Genomic DNA, 17,865 nt, shown 5'->3' with positions numbered 1-17,865 from the left:
GCATGAATTGTATCTGAATGATTGTGTGAATGTGTGCAAATTCTTGTTTTCTGCCAAAAGCTGTGTCGGAAAATTTAGTTGTGAGAGCATGACTGTCTTTTCTATGTGACTGTCCGCATCTCAGAAATCATCTTTATGGTGAGTTGCTACCTGTTCGCATTATTATAGATTCTCAGAGTATTTGAAATACTTATCAAACAATGGAAAATCCAAGATTTTAATCTTGATTTTTTTATTTGATTTTAGCAGGAAAGCTAAAACAGCTTTGGTCCAACCCGCCACTGCCCACACTGAAACCGAGTTTATTGTGCAGTATTGCTCCCTGTATATCTAGAAAAGCCAACTGATGCCCTTGAATAGTGTAAGGAGCCCCTTTACCAGTTCTTTGTTAGACACAGTTCCTTCAGATCTAGTTGTCCTGAAAATTCTGTCTCTCTTGCTCTCCAGTACAGTGCATTTGAAGATTAGGTATGATGCAGTTTCTTCACTCTCATCACAGATCCTAGGGTCTTCTTCCATTATGTCCATTATATGTAGGTGTTTTTTGAAATTCCCATGGCTGGTCATCAGTGCAACCATGAGTTTAATTTCTTTCCTATTCAAGCCCGGGATTACAAAGCTTCTTTTAAAACAGGCTTTGGCATCCTGCCTTGCAATGTTTTAGTTTCTAGATATTGGTCCAGTATTCTACATGCTGTCTTCTGAGCCATAGTTCTAGTTTGGGCACAATGTTGGTGATTGTCAGGGCAGGTTCCGGTCTAGTGAATGGAGTCTTTGCCCCCATCCTGTCCAATCTGCCGGCTTGTTCATTGCCACTAATCCCCGAGTGGCCAGGGTCCCACACTAGGCGTACCCTATTGCTTCCCCCTAGCTCCACCAGAACCCTGTGACATTCTGCAACAATCTTAGACCTTTTTGCAGGAGCTGCCAATGATTTCAGGGCTTCCCAGCTATCAGAATAGATGTAGATGCTATGGTCCTTGTATCACCTATGCACATTCTCCTCCACACACACCTTGATTGCAGTGAGTATGGCTTGGAATACCGAGGCCAGTTTTTCTAGAGAGATGATGCCCTCCAGTCTAGACTGAAACCCATACACCCCGGCCCCAGCACCTTGGTCTGATTTTAACCCATCAGTGAACCAGACAATGTCACCCGTACAGTGTCAAACTGTTTTTTCCCACTGCTCCGTGCTTCCAATTATTATATTTTAAGGCTTGTTGAAGCAGTTGGGTGTTTATTATGTAGTCGGCTGGCATTTCTCCAACCATTCCTATACTTACCTCACTCACTATTTTAGTGTGTGATTCTGGATATCCCAATGAGATCCAGTTTTTACCAGGTTTGAGTCTGTATGCACCAGCTGCTGCGTCCATCTTGACCCAAAGGTGTAATGGAGGCATGTCCAGCATTGTTTCCATCCCAGCAGTATTTGTGTTGCTAATTCTGCCTGTTATGGCTAAGCAGGCCAGTCTTTTCACCTTATCAAGCTCCTTAGCTGCAACCTGCTGTTCTGCCTTCTTCCACCACACTACAGCACATTAGGAGATCTAGGTCTAACCACCGTGGTGTATATCCAATGCATACCTCTGGGGCTTAGGCCCCAGTTTTTGCCACAAGCTCTTCTGGTGCTCACTAGAGTACCTTTTGCCTTGAAGCAGATGCTCTTAATGTGAGGAGTCCATGTTAGTTTCTCATCTTAGGTTACCCCTAGATATTTCACTATCCCCTTCACAGGTAGAGTTTCATCAAAAAGCTTTTGATTCCAAGTTAAGTGTTGGATATACTTCTTTGTGAATGGTACTACAACAGTCTTCTTACGATTAATCCTTAGATCCTGTTTCCTGCAGCAATCTTGCACAATGTCATGTGCATCTTGTGCCCTATTCCTTACTGTGTCAGTAAATTTGCCAAGTATTACTATGACAATGTCATCTGCATATTTTTGGCAAAAGCACTGGAATTTAGTTCCTCAATGAGTTTGTTCATCACTAGATTCCACACCAAAGGGGCCAAAACTCCTCCTTGTGGACAACCTCTAGTGGTGTTAATTACCATCTTTTTATTCATCATGGTGGCCTCTACCTTCCTTTCACTAAGCATGGTCCTACATATAGTGGTCCCTAGGTCATGCACTTCTGCTGCCCTAACCATGGAATCGAAGGTTGTGTTACTAGAAGCCCCAATGATGTCCAGTAAGATGCAGAGGGCTATTTCCTGAAAGTGAAGTGCTTTCTTCACCTACTCAGTGAGTTGGTGGAGAGCTGTCACACATGATTCACTTGGTTGATATGCATATTGGTTTGAATGTAGAGGATCCCTAGTTAGCCTCCTCTCCCCAACATGTACATTAACCAGTTTTTCCAACGTTTTAAGAATGGAGCACAGGCTGATTGGTATCATATCCTTGGCCTTGGTAGGATCAGTTCTCCCTTGGTTGTGGAATACAGACAACCTTCACTGCCCTCCAGGCATTGATAATGATTCCTGCTGCTAGGCTAACCCTTAATAACACCTACATAGGACTCTTATAAGATCGTCTCCTGCTTGTTGCAGGAGAGCTGGAGAGGTTCCATCTGGTCCAGGTGACTTGAATGGTTGAAATGTTCCCCCCACCTATTGGATTTTACTGAAGTCAACACACTCCTTGGCCAATTCCTAGTCCTCCCTTCGAATACTTGAGAACCATTGTCTCTCAGGGATCACATTCTGGTCTTTGTTATCCACCAGAGCATATTAATGGAAGTGAGTTTTGAGGAGCAATTCCAGCATCTCATATGCTGTCTCTGTATATTCCCCATCCTCCTTCCTCAACATACCTCCTGGATTATTTGGTACACTATTGAGGATTTTGTGAAGTCAGACTTGAGCAGCTGTGCCCTTCACTTCCTCACAGAATTCCTTGCAGGATGCTTCCTTTGCTTGTCTAATTGCAAGGTTTTGCCCATTGTCCTTTACGTCTTGCAAGGTTAAACAGTCTTCATATCTGTTTTCTTTGTGTTTCCAAGTTGTTCCACCAAGGCACACTCCTATTTGTGCACTTCTTGGTGATTGAGCAGTTGTCCTGGTATGAGGTCACTTTGGCCGAGGTTACAGCATCCACTACTTCCTCAAACTCTTCTGGTTTCCTTATCGATATTTTATTTTCCAGTATGCTTAAGTCAAGGTCCCTCCTATCTCCCAGTCTGTTTTCCTGGGATTCTTATGGGCCATGGTCTGTCTGACTCCCATTTCAACCTTGAATTTAATATACATGTGGTACAATGAGGATGGCTGTAACACCAGATGCCATTGTTTGACATAGCTGCAAATCATCATGGAACCAAAGGTTATGTCAATTACTTCTTCCCTTCTGCTATACCTGAATGTAGGTTCGTCAACCCTATTTAGGACTTCCAGGTTGTTAGACAAGGGAAATTCAAGAAAGTACTCATCTCTGCTGTTGGTGTCCTTGGTGCCCCACACTAAGTTCTGGGTATTGGTATCACATCCAACAAACAGTTGGTTGCCTTGCCAATGGCAAGCTTCCGTCAGTCTCTTCACCTCCAAAGAAGGAGGAGAGTAGTCTTCATAAGGAAAGTGTGCTAAGGCCAAAACAATTTCCCACGTAATACCCTCCTCACTTTGCTGCATCCTGATGGTCACCAAGTCCCTGGAACATAAATCCATCATTGGCATGAAATAAATTCCATTTCTCACATAATTGCATGTTCTGGAGTTTCTTAGATTTCTAGCATAAATCAGCATTACCTCCAGTACCACCTAAGCCTGATACACCTCTTTTGTATAAGTAGGTCTCTTGTACCAGGGCCACATCCACTTCCTGTCTTCCCAGGCAACAGCTCAGGGGAGCAGGGGCCCATTAGTCTGTGGCCTATTAGTCTGGAGCATTTCAAGTTTCCATCTTGCTGCCATTATTGCTTTTGAGGTCTTTGATTACCCTGATGGCAATCTGCAATAACCCTAAAAACAATTTCAGGTCTTGCTCTCACATTGCCTTCAGGGACTCCTCTCTGACCACCAAAGGGTTTGTCCTTCCAATACAGCCTTCTGGTTGATTACTCTCCAATCCTCTGTCGAGACTTTTGGGTCACGGACCTCTATTTTCTCGAACAGAGTCTTTGGAGAGACATCCTTAAGAATCTTTGGTACCCATATTGATGTTTTTGCGGTCTTAAGAATCTCATCTGTTGTCTTGACCAGCAGCTTCACATCCTCCCATGGGGTTATCATGGGCACCTTGTCCTTGAGCCATTCCACTGTATGCACCCCCTCACAGACAAAAATGAGAGCACCATAAGCTAGATAGACCCTCCTGAATTTGGGTCCTGGACGAGCGTCTCCCCCATTATTTCAAAGAGGGCCATCTGCACGAGCCCCTCGTGCTGCAAGGTGATGCTTACCAGTGGATAGCCTTCTTGGATAACTGCCATCCTAAAAACCGAGAGGAGGGGTTCTTAGATTCCTTCCTTATCCTCGTGTTACCCGTCTTTGACGTTGACGGAGTCTGCATTTCCTCTTCAACCTGAGACAGTTTTTTCTTGGGAATCTTGGGTTCAAGCACTTTTAATTCCCTCCATTTTTGTCCTCCTTTTTGTTTCTGTTCCCTGAGAAGTTTCCTCCTCTGGGCCCCAGATAAGGCTTTAATCTGTTCAACCTCTCAGTTACAGTTCCCACTTCTTGCTCAGGTCTAGACCCTGATTCAGTAGTGGGAGTGCATTCCATCGGTCCTGACCCCGATGTTTGGTGTCTGAGGTCTCAGTTTGTTCCTCAGTTTGTTTTAAATTATTTTCATCAGTCGTGTCCATCTCGGTCCCACAGGATTTGGGGATCTACACAGTCCACACCACGGAAACCACGTGCGGTGTAAGGCTACTTACTCAGGGAGGTCACCAGGTATTGCCACCAGATATTCCTGAGGCTCCATTTGCGACACATCTTCCCATGTGCCATGCACCCCTCTGCACAGGGGAAGGGAATTGGGTGAGGACTAGGAGTGGATAAGGAAGACAGGAACACTCTTAGACTGATTCATCAGCTAAGGCCTCTGCGGCAGTAGGTCCTCTACTTATAGCCCACAGCTTCACTCGGATACACAAGCCTCTCCACCCACATGGACAGTGCTTCTTCAAAGTGGTGTTCCCCTGGAGAGGAAATCCAGGATAGAATGTAATGAAAAGGAAAGTTACTACTCACCATTACAGTGGAGATGCTGTCTCTAATAAAGCTTTTGAGCAGTAAGGCCTTTGTCAAAAATAGATGACAGACACACACACACACACACACACACACACACACACACACACACACACAAACGTAACTGACACATGTGACTGCAGTCTCAGGCAACTGAAACTGCACTATGATTGAAACCAAACTGTGGTTTCAGCTGCCTGAGACTGCAGTCATGTGTGTGAGTTGCATTTGCATGAGAGAGAGAGAGAGAGAGAGAGAGAGAGAGTGTGTGTGTGTGTGTGTGTGTGTGTGTGTGTGTGTGTGTGTGTGTGTGTGTGTGATCTATTTTTGACCAAGGCTTTACTGGCCGGAAGCTTTATTTGTGACAGTCTTTCCATTGTGCATATCTGCAACTCAGCATCTCCGCTATATGAACAACTTGTCTGTTGCATGAATTGCTCACCATGGTCTCATTTCGTCAACATGCTGTCTGTGGTTCATGAATAGCTGATGACATGACTGGATTTCAATGATGAGCCAAAACCACAGGCTTTTTTTGCGGGTATCTTTAATGGATTGGGTACGCCTGTCTGAAACCATTTGGTTCCCAGCAATGTGCAGGCTCTGTCTGTCAAATGTAGTCTCACTGATCTGTCCGCAGGCTGAGTCTGTTTGTGTGTGGTGTAATGCATTGGATTTTCATGGTTTATCCATGGACCCAGGACTGTGGTACTCCTCAGCACGCCAGAGGCCATGGGCAATGGATCTCAGGAATTGTGACTGTCTCACTGCAAGAACATTATGCAGTTTGGCATTTTATTTGTTCTAGTACATTTTGCACTTCAAAAGTATTTTATACATTAGAAAGTATGGACAGTAAGGAGAAGAAAATTGTGTAAGTCACTGGTGGTTTGCAAGCTGTGTATTCATATGTTTCTCGGAAGAAAAATCACACAATACCCATAAAATAATAGATGTAACACAGTGAGTAATAACCGACAATAACGAACATAGAAGAACCAACATTTTATTAGTGGTCATCTACAGTGTTGGTTTACACTATTCTTGCCTGCCTTATACACCTCTTTCAAGAGGCATACTTTTTTCTGAGTTTATTTCTGAAATCAATGAAGGTATTTTAAATCTTTCTTGCGACTCCGAGGAATTGCGTATTTTTGCTACCAGATGTGTTTCATTTTATTGCAATAAAATAACATCACTGGTCTTAATTAAACACACGTATCATTTGGCTTGCTTTCTCTATCTAAAAACATATGTTGATGTTAGTACTTAAGATTTTTGCTCACATCAGGAAATACCATCTACTTGCAAGTTTTATATATATATATATATATATATGTATTTCCTTATTTGCACTATTGTTTCTTGTGCTGTAGCTGCAAAGACGGATTGTCAATTTATGTCTTAACTTACCCTTGAGATCTCAAAATTTTTTAGGGAAAAATGCTAAAACTTGTCTAGAAACCAGGGAAATATCAGGGAATTTCACTTGGGTGAACTTGTGGCAAATGTGATTTATCTGTCTGAGAGACGAGAGTGTCAGTGCCTTCATGGGAAAATGTCCTTGATTGTACCCAGGAATGCACCTGTGCATATGAAGCAAATTGATGGACATGAATGTCTATCTTCATGGCTCCAAAAATATGGAAATTGCGTGGGGAGAGATCAAAACTGTGTGGAGGATGTGTAAGGGTTTCACAGCAAAACTTCTCCAGTGTACTGGAAACAACCATAGCTTGATTAAAAGTAAACACCCAACCTGTAGTTAACACATTGAACAGTCAACAGGCACACAAAAAGTTAAAAATAGTGCTCAGCTTCCAGGCAGTCTCTTTTTTTCTAAGCCCACTAATACCGGGGGAAGACACAAATACAATGTTGTATTGTCCCAAATGGCTATATTGGTCCAGCACTTCATTGACAAGACACAACTGTCTGGGACAATGTAGCTGCCTGTGTGTGTGTGTTTGTTTGTGTGTGTGTGTGTGTGTGTTTTCACCATTAGGTTCTTTATCCAGTTTCGTTCATGCGCCTCTAGACCAGTCAATGCCTCAACTATTTTGTGGTTACCTTTACTCCATCCTGCTTGCACTACACAATCCCAGCACCGCTATGTCACAAGTGAAACTGTGCCTACAGAGTTAACAATGTAATTGCTATAATATATAGCATCTTAAAGGAGAACATCATCAGTTTGTTCAGGCTTTCTAATATCGTTTTTTATCTATCTCTATATTGAACGTGAGAGTAATGTTTTGTAAAGAGTGTACAGTTTTGAATTTCTGTCAGTGTCTATATTTGAAACATGTTAAAAAGTGACATTTAATGTGAAAATTCAAGCACTTCTCTGTAAACAGTTTTGTAAGTTTTTAATATTAGATGAGCAATATCTTAATGCATCATAGAAGTGTCTGCAATTAATGTCAACGGAATTTTTTGTTTCATATTCATGGCAGATAAAGATCAGCATAAATGTCAATGTAATTCCCATTTATCTTATATCAAAAAATTTCTTACATGACACAATATATATATTTTTTTCCAGACTGAAACTGGTGAGTTTGTGCCTGTGCTTGTTAGCAGAGCTGTCCTAAAAACTATGGATCCAGGAAGTGTACTCATCTGCAAACGGCCAAAACCCTTGAGGTTCCAGTTCTACCGAAATTTACTCCCAGATCTGCAGATAACACAGTGCCCATCATGCAGTAAGGTAGGTAATATAAACATTTCAAACACAAAAATTGCATGTTCAATTTTATTTTATACTTTCTTACAAGGATTGAATTTATCTTCTACTATTACCACATGACAGAATGTGATCATTATGTTTCATTACATAACATAAAAATTATCAGTACTACAGAAATTACTTGTGGGGTGTGCTACTTGAATTGGGTGCAAATTATTTGACAGATGAGTACAGTTAGTATAATTATTTACATATTTCATGGACTTTGTAATGACTCCATGCTGCCCATTTACTTCATACGTAACAGAAAGAAATATTTAGTTAAATACCAGATATATTGTAACCATATGAATCTAGTGCACCATAGAATGTAATCTGCACCCCAATTTTAAAAATTAAATTCATAGAAAGAGAGTTTGTTGACACATCACTGGTAGGCTAAATTTATTTTACGCAACAGGGGATGTGCACATGATCAATCAAAACAACTACTACTTTTAAGCTACCCATTGTTAAGCGACACAGTCATTATTAAAAAAGAATCCCTAACGTGATTACCTACATAACATGCAAAACAAACATACCATAAATTACAGGCATTACTCATCATTATTCACTAATATCATCATACTTGTATCCTCTGAGGAGTCTACATTGGAAGCAGATTTATTTCCCCTTTTCTCATCACCCTGGTGTCATTCCAGAGCACATAGTCTTCACTGTTATCCAGAGTATTTGAAATACAGAATTTCTTGAATGATTTTATGACCATTAGTGCTTCAGTGCTTTCCCAGGCAGTCGAAGCCCAGTGTGTAGTAATGTGAGGTGTAGCACACTTAATTTTTCCTGTCAGAGTCAGTTCACAGTTTGGCTCACAAAATTATTTTTCTTATTGTTCATGAATGTAACCTTTGAAAGGTATATTTATGCTAATGTCCAGGGGTTGTAACAGAGAAGTCATTCTTCCAAGAACAATAACCAGGTCACTGGCAAGACTGTGGATCTTCTTTTTTATGTCATCAGTGAGATGACTATGAAATGTGTCACGACAAAGCATTGATGGTAGTCTGGAAAGCCCACAAAGACAGAGGTTCCATACATTTCAGACCCAGTCAATTGTTAAGGTTTCAGTCGTCCATCCCTTCTCTTGACTTCGAATAATTGCATCATCAGAGAACAGCTTTTCATTTTTAGGGGTCTTGAGGCTTGTTTTTCACTCGCAGATTGAAGTAGGGGGTAGTTTGGGCCCATCTGCTGTGACTGCCAGCTTGACAGTTATGCACTGTTTTTCACACCCTAATGTTTTGGTGGTAACTTCTTTTAATCCTTCTATAAATCATGTAATTACATGGTATGTCGAACCAAATTGGCATGTCATCAGTGTTGCCTATTTCGCCCATTGAAAAATTCTTCTCTTTCCAAAACATGGTAACATAGCACTGAAATTGTTTGAAGTTTTTTCTCAAAAGTTTATGGAACGTTTTGGCATACTGTTGCAATGGGGTCGTAGAAGTAAGCCTGCCCATTACATAAAGCGATCAACGCATCCATGGCTAGCCTTAAACTATTGCCTCCATGTATTAAGAACTGTAGCCACCTATTTTGCTTTGTTTCTTATTGTGTCACTAATCACATGTTGTCCATTGTTCCTCTTTTCATGGATGAATTCTAAAACTTTTGCTTCAGCATAAGAATGTTTTCCTTTGGGATGACCAGGGAATTTATTTCTAGTAATAGTAGTAGTAGTAGCTACATTGAACTCTGGTCCCGCCCTCCTGTTACCACATTTTTCACTGTAAAGAATTATATTATGCTTGAAAGTAGTATCATACGATTCTTCTCTGCTTGCCTTTCATTTAGTGGCTACCTAATAGAAACACGCTATGCAGTAATAGGGCTACACTAATATAACAAAGTTGAGAATTACAACAATGCATTGTGACATAAGGAACAATTCCTAAATTTCAATGATGTAGTGACAGTGGTTAACTACTTAATCAGTTGTCTACAAGGAGATCCTGGCTATTCTTTCACTGTGCCATATTGTACCATCCATTCTTAATACCATGAATCCATTTATTGTGTTCTATAAACTAGATCAAGAAGGAGAGCCTTCGGGAATGTGAAATGAGTCAAGATATACATTAACAAAAGTCACACAAACCATAGAAACCCCAACTGTATACCATACTGACAATAAACCATCACTACATAACCTCACACCACTTATGATTGCGATAACTAAATTTTGTCAAGTATGAGTGCTATTCAATAAAGAATTATCATAATTTCTTATGACAGAATTTAATCTTGTGGTATTTTGTTAACGTGTAACAAACACCCGGTACTAATTCCATTGGTGGTACTGCTGGTTCCCAGTGACGTGCTAAGTGGAGGTGACATGTGATGAACAATATGCGGCTTTGATATTCTGCTTTCATCTCTACAGATATTCAGCTGTAACCTATGAAGTGTTACAAGAGGCCTATGGAGAGTTTGTTGTTCCATATAGCAACCGTTGAAGATGGTTTAATTTGCTTGCAGAGGGAACACAATCAATTTGAAAGCAAGGTGAACCTGGCACTTCAATTACTTCTCTTACAGAAGAAAACATCAACACTGCTGCTGTCATTGTGAGAGATGATCAGTGGATAACCCTACGAGATGATCAATGAATAATCCTAAAAGCTCTTTCCAAAATATTGAAAATTTATTTGGGTGCCACACACAAGTTGGTGACAAAATTTTCACGAGACGTTTTTGTGCATAATGGGTTCCAAGGCTGCTGATCCCAGAACAAAAGGACAAGACAATTGTGTGCAGGTCTACATGTAGTAGAAGATGATGTTAGGGGAAGCTCTTGAGTTTCTTGCAAAGCTGATAATACTTGACTACATCATTATGATCCTGAGAGCAAACAGCATAGCTCATTGTGTAAATCTTCTTCGTCACCAAATCCTAAAGAAGCATATAAGTAGTTGCTCGTGCTGGTAGAGTTAAGGACATTTCATTTTTTGATATTCATGGAAAGCTCTGTTGGCATTCTGTACCTGTACACACAGACATACATCAATAACTGCTGACACTACAGGTATGTCTTCAAAACTTTGCAAGTCCATTTCAGAAGACCACATATTAGTGAAACAGACTGGATAGTGCAACAAGATAATGCACAGCTGCATGTTGCCAATGTTGTTCCGGAATATTTTGTGAAAATCAATATGAAGTGTATCCCTCATCCTTCCTATAGTCCTTATAGCCCCATGTGAGTTTTTTTTTTTTATTTTCCCTAACATTCTTGGGAGGCATTTTGCACTATAAGAAGCAGTATTGAAGACTGAGGAGACTGTTCTGAAGGACCTTCCAAAAAATGGTTTACAGCATGTCTTTGCAGACTGACAGAAAAGCTGGGCATGTGCATCACATCCAAGAGAGGCTATTTTCAGAAGGGCCATCAAAATTATGAGGATAAGTAAAAGTGTGTCGTCAAACAACATTATGATTATTCTTTATTGAACAACTCCCATAAATTAGAAAAGAAGCCGTTACTTTGAAAACTATTTCTGCATCATCAGTTATACTAAACAGCTGCTTGTCATCTCTCTCTTGGTAGCTTAATATTTACTTGAATGCATTGGTACTTTCCAAAGGAAATCGTTATCTACATCTGTAAATACTGAGTCCGGTTTACTCAGTATATACTACATGTCACATATCTTTACAACAAATGCTGTTACTTGCAATGTAGCTAACAGAATTTTTCAAATCCTGAGTGTAGATACTCAGGTAATTTGTATAACCAATTTTCTTTTGAAGTTCTTGGGATTCCTAGTTTTTAGCTTTATGTTAGATGGGTCCTTCCTGAATACCTTTGCACCAGTTAACTCCTCTGTGAACCCTAAACAAGGAGGCAAAATGTAGTATCTGACAGTGATTCAGATTTCCCACACAGCCTGTCTATCAGTATGGAGGAGAGATCTTACCACGACCACAGCTCACTCCCGCAGAGGGCTCTGCTGCAGCAGGCCCGTCATGTGGGCCTATCCACTGACACGGGTGTGTCTGCAAATACTATGGCCCCACAGTAGTCCAGCAGTTTATACCATTGTTTGAATCCTTTGATACTTGCAATTGACAGTAAAGTGATTGTCCTGAGTCCATGTTTCTAGAGTCGATACATCTACTGTTTTTGCACATTTATGATGAATTTTGGTACATTCTGGACTTTTCTTCTGGCTAACTTGCCATTGACAGTAAAGTGATTGACTTGTGTCCAAGTTTCTGGAGTCAGTACCTCTACTGTTTTTGCACATTTATGATGACTTTTGCTACATTCTGGACTTTTCTTCTGGCGAACCATTCTCTTTGTGGATACTGCCATCATCAGGCAAAGGAACTGCCTGTTTGTTCAAATGGTCTCCATGCCACCGCTAGTGCGAGTGATCATAAAATGTGTGCTACCTACACCAAATATGACAACATTGTGTTGCTGCAATGTCATTGCCTTTCTGTCAGTCATTTGCTGGCCTTGGTGAGGCAAATAAGAATTGGAAGGTCTATTTACATAGTTTTCGCTCTTCACTGCAAGGCAAGTCACATAACATAATTTAATAGATGCTAAAACTACAAAAGAATGAAGTGATAAGCATCAGTTTATAGTTTTTAAGTTGTTATACAGCAGCAAATTAAAAATACAAAAGAATGAAATGATGTCATTTTGTTTTTTAACACTGAAAAGTTTTAAAAACATGCTGTGAGATTATTTTAGTACAACTACTGCAATATCATAGTTAAATGCACAGATAAATGTTGGTGTTGTTCTTCTTCTTTATCTTTTTCTTTTTTTCTTTTCCCTCTCTCCATTAGCTCCAATGTAGGATAGTAGCACTTATCAACTAAAAGGTTGTACAACCATTGTGTCAGTACTGAGCTCCAAGTTCAATATATTTTCACGCCATAACCGCAATCACAAGTCCAAATCCAAATATAGGGTCATTAGTGAAGTACAACACAAGTTTATTGTGGACACCAACATACGGGTAAAACAGTACTGCCCCCCCCCCCCCCTCGATGGAGAGTGCTGCTGTTTATACAAACATATATATTCCAGAATAGGCAAACATGTGAAATTTCAAGAACCTTCCACAAATGGTAAATACTAAAACAAATATTTTTGGTGATTGGGTTTGAATTGGTGATCTGCTCCATGCGAGACAGTGATGCTAAACGCTACTCCATCTACATGCAGCATAGCTCACAGCATTCCTCCCTCTTCTGCTGAAACAGTGACCTGTTGTTTCAGAAATTCTCATTGTCACCAACTACAGCATCCTGGCTCTAGATCTTGTCAGTGGTCCTTCATACAGCAGCACTAGAGTATCCTTTCACTCATATTGTCACATCTCTTCACTATGAAGAGCATTGAAGCTAGCCCCTCCTGTCAAAACTTTGTGTTCGTGAAGTGGGCCTTCAGTTTCCTGGAATGAGAAGACTCCACATTGATCAATAGCTCTGGACTATACTGGTTTTCATATGGAAGAATGGACAACATCCGTGCTCTTTTGTCTTCTTGATGAAGGTCACAATCCTCAGTGTTGTATATGACAGCTGGCAAGAGACAAAAGATACAGTACAACCCAAAATGGTACTTTAGTAACGTTTCTCATTCTCTGACTTTCAACAAAGGTGTAAAAATCCGTACCAAGTGTTCCAGGCTGTATTTCACTGGCTAGTGCTTGGCATTACAACACTTGCTGTCATTTTCCTCGGCATCCAGGGACCGTATGCAAGCCAGCTCTATTGCTTCTTTAGTCCCGTTAATGAGGTGTTTCATTGTCGTCCTGAATATTATCCGGTTGTAAGAGAAACGGTGTATCCATTATTTCAGCCTCACAATTGTGGAACAGAAAGAACAGTGTGAATCCTGTAGTGTCTTGCTTCTCTATGTTAAATGTGACTGGCAGACATTATTGTATACCAGTCCCAGTCTTTCCATTCGACGTCGGTGTATATCGAGAGCATATCTGGCAACATCTTAATAAAGAGTTCTGTGAGGCCATTGTTCTGTGGGTGGTAGGCGGTTGTCACCCTGTGGATCTTGTCGCAACATGAAATAACCTCTGATACTAGTCTCAACTGGGAAACTTTTTCACAGTCCAAGATGCTCCATGCCTCAGAATGACGATTTTACAAGAAACCTTGCAATTTCTGGAGCTTTGGTAGCTGGCACGCCTTTGATGACTGTGGAGTGACTATTATTCATCAGTCATTTGTTGATTTCTGGAACCTTCCAAAGAGGTCAACTCCGATCTGGTGGAATGGTGCTGTTGCAGATGGAATTAATATCATATGCCCTAAGGTAATTCTGGCATTTTAGTACATTCTGGACTTTTCTTCTGGCTAACTTGCCATTGACAGTAAAGTGATTGACTTGTGTCCATGTTTCTTGAGTCAGTACCTTTACTGTTTTTGCACATTTATGATGACTTTTGCTACATTCTGGACTTTTCTTCTGGCTAACCATTCTCTTTGTGGATATTGCCATCATCTGGCAAAGGAACTGCCTGTTTGTTCAAATGGTCTCCATGTTACCGCTAGTGCGAGTGATCATAAACTGTGTACTACCTACACCAAATATGACAGAAAAGTGGTAATGTAGGTTTTCTCACTGTGCAACAATGTCGTGTGAAGCATGGATCCTGAATTTAAAACTTGTGGCAGCAGTAACACCAACAGCACGAAAGACAGTGGGAATTTCAAAAACAACAGTATTGCTGTTCATAACTACTGAAAAACCAACAACATTGTGTTGCTGCAATATCATTGCCTTTCCCTTAGTCGTTTGCTGGCCTTGGTGTGGCAAATAAGAATTGGGAGGTCTATTTACATAGTTTTGCTCTTCACTGCAAGGCAAGTCTCTTACTGTTTTTTAGTAATAAATTGTACAAAGTAGTGCAAAATCTGTGCTCACTTGTGGACCACAAAAGTTTGAGCTTTTTCGATGTTTGTGTTTTGATGACTGGCTATTATGGCCATCAAACCCACCAAGTTGCAACTAGGCTTGCATTTACTCGATATGTCAAGCAATGTAAGCAGATGTATGGAGCATGGACTTCTGATTTATTAGGCTTAGCAAGCATATTTCATTATTGCTGTAAACAGTGCAGCATGTCACGTGTGGAATCATTAATCCTTAATGTTACTACATGTCTATCTCATGATGGAGAAATTAATGTGAAATCCCGAAAAATGTACTAAAATTGCCAAAGCTCACAAAGAAACACCATCGGCATAAGTTATGTTTCACCGCACTACTAGTGTCGACTTCCTTAGTAATAACAGTTACCATTCTGTTCTACAATTAACTCATGACAACCATCCAATTTATCAAGCATCCAATCAACTAGTAGCAAGGCAAAGAGAGATTCAGTTATTAAATCAGTACTTAGTGGTCCATTGCCTTCATCATTGATAGACATGCATAATCAGAGCCACATCATTTGCCATTGGCATGTCCCAAAGCAAACAGAAGCTCATACAAAAGTTTCTTCCTGGTTGTTGTGAAATAGCCCCAGAAAAGTCAGTGCAATAAAATAGTGTTCAGATTAAGGCTCAAAGAACTGACGTCATCCCTTATCATTCCATTTTGTCACATGTTCTGCATGCTGCAAACTGCTACATCGAGGAAATGTCTATCTTGGCCAGTGGATGACAACAAAACAGCTGCAAATGGGATGCAGAAGCTCATACTGCAGCTGGAAATTAGTGCAATAGGAGACTTGTAGTTGAGTGCTGGCACAGCTGTGTGCCTGATTAATGTGGACACACACACAAGCACATTGGCTCCTCCCCCAGCTGCAGGATGCTCAAATACAGTGGACAGTCGAACTCCTTTGTGGTGTCAGATCTGTTTCTGCTCTTAGTATAGAAGTGTAGTGTGTCGATTAACTGTACCATTAGTAAACTCTTGGATAACAGCTAACATTTTTGGCTTAAACACACTTGCACTTTTTGATTTCCTTGTTCAAGACCAAGTGCAATATGTGCGCAATATAAGCAACTGTTTGAACCTACATCAGGTTGTGTAACAAGGTTCCGAGACCATTTATCCTTAACGCAGTCGACAGTGTCCAAGTTCTGTAGAGCACATCCAGTGCATTTCACCATGTACAGCCAAGTTGAAGCAGAACTAGAAAGACTACAAAGTATGGGAGGCTGTTTTAACTTGGGTGCCCACACACGGGCAACACTGGGCAAACAGGTGACGTTTGGACAGCCAAGCTGTAACATAACTGACATTACTGCTCTTGCCGTATACTCGTTGGCAATGATGGTTTGCGCCTGCGTGGAACACATGTTGTCGGACTATGTGGTGAGTAACCTATAATAGCTACGGCTGCCCATGAACAAGCTGATGGGCACTGCTAGACCGCTAGAGCCCAGTTAACACATGGCCTGTCCATGTAATCTGCACATGCCTGCAGTTTGCAGGAGAGAGCATGAATATGAGTAAACTTAGTTGCCAAAGATGACGAATGTTGCCTTTGAGCAAGTGAGTGCTCTGTCATACAGATATCATGCTCTTGCACTTACTTTCACACCCTAGGATTTTGCAGTATGCACTTCCCTTACCAGCAGACTTGATCAAAATTTATTTGAATGATTACAGATAAAAATTATTATGTGCTATTTGTGAATAACAAACAAATAGATATTCCAAGCATTCTTCATTTACAGGAATAAAAACATTTATCTATCATCTGTGAATAAAAAGCATTACAAATAATAGAAAATTGGAAATGACATTTAATGCTCTGTTTTAATTATTTAAAAAATGTTCATTTTGTTGCTTTTAAATTAGTTTTCAGAACAATTTCTTTTCAGACATCTGGTGGAAATTTTATTGGATTTTCTGAGATTTGCTGTTGTGACATACTAAACAAAATACATTCTCTGTCTTCAGATAGGTCACAATCTTCTTTAGCAAAAATTGAAAAGTTTTTAATTCCCCTGTAGTTTTGGTAAATGACTTCGTTGTGATTCCATGATTCCACATTATCTTCAACTTCCAAATCACTTCAAAATAAATTTTATTTTTTCATTTTCTTTGATATTTCTTTGCCTATTACATGTCTACAGTTTGTTGCAAGCCTCTCTTGGTAAGCTGTTGCTGCAATAATTGCTGATGTTTAGAAAGGTGAAAAAGTCTTCTGATGATCTCTTGACAGTTTCTCAGTAAAAAAAAGCTGTCAGTCTGCTGCAATATTATGAACTTTATTTCGTATTATCTTCCAAAACTTCTAATTCTCAAAACTCTACACACCCTCACTGATCCATGCTGGATTGAAAAACTATTCCATCTTCTAATGGAAAGCTTACTCAGAGTTAACCCTAAAACTTTCAGATGACTTTGAATGTCCAGCAACATTCTGCCAACATTTTAGGAGACTATATTTAAAGTGTGTTGATGATAGTCATTAGCAACCACTGGGTTCTTACTCTGTTCAGTCAATTTTTAGCATCACTATCATGAATGAAATGCATAATCACATCAATGAGACATCCATATCCAGTAGTGTTAGCAATCTTGGTACAGTGGAGGAAGTGTTGCATATTAAGAGTTTCTGTTGATGCATTCTCAGCTTTTACTGCTTATGTAGAGTGCATCCACATGTTAGCAGGTGGAGGGGGTTCTGTTGGCAAGTGCAGAGTCAGTTAAAATGGGTCACATCAGTAGTGTAAATGCTAAGGTTATCTGCCAATGGAGTATTTTTATGTTGGTTTTGTTAAACTGTAAAGCAAGGAAAGCTCTGCTCAACCTGAAGGTTGGTTTGAACACTGCATTACTCTAATAGGCACAATGGCATGCCCTTCACTTCTGAACCGACTTGTACAGCCAGGTAGAGGGGGACCAACAGTTAAATATGAAGGGCTTATTTCAGTAGTGGTACAAGTCCATTACCTCCACCTTTCTGCCT

The 17,865-nt window shown here is 40.3% G+C and overlaps 1 protein-coding gene across 2 annotated transcripts in view; it reads left to right on the top strand.

Annotated features, from left to right (window-relative positions):
- The window catches only part of LOC126353939 (intraflagellar transport protein 122 homolog), a 247,092-nt gene that overhangs the window by 191,034 nt on the left and 38,193 nt on the right, over positions 1–17,865 (top strand). For both annotated transcript variants that reach the window (XR_007565246.1, XM_050003221.1), the window contains exon 23: positions 7,745–7,909. Coding sequence is in view for 1 of the 2 variants with exons in the window: in XM_050003221.1 (XP_049859178.1) it covers positions 7,745–7,909 (165 nt within the window). In the remaining variant the exon portion in view is untranslated. The remainder of the gene's footprint in view (positions 1–7,744; positions 7,910–17,865) is intronic.

This window comes from Schistocerca gregaria, chromosome 1, assembly GCF_023897955.1.
Source record: "Schistocerca gregaria isolate iqSchGreg1 chromosome 1, iqSchGreg1.2, whole genome shotgun sequence".
NCBI classification, from domain to species: Eukaryota; Metazoa; Arthropoda; class Insecta; order Orthoptera; family Acrididae; genus Schistocerca; species Schistocerca gregaria.
Note: the sequence above shows the minus strand (reverse complement) of the source record. Positions and strands in the feature narration are given on the sequence as shown.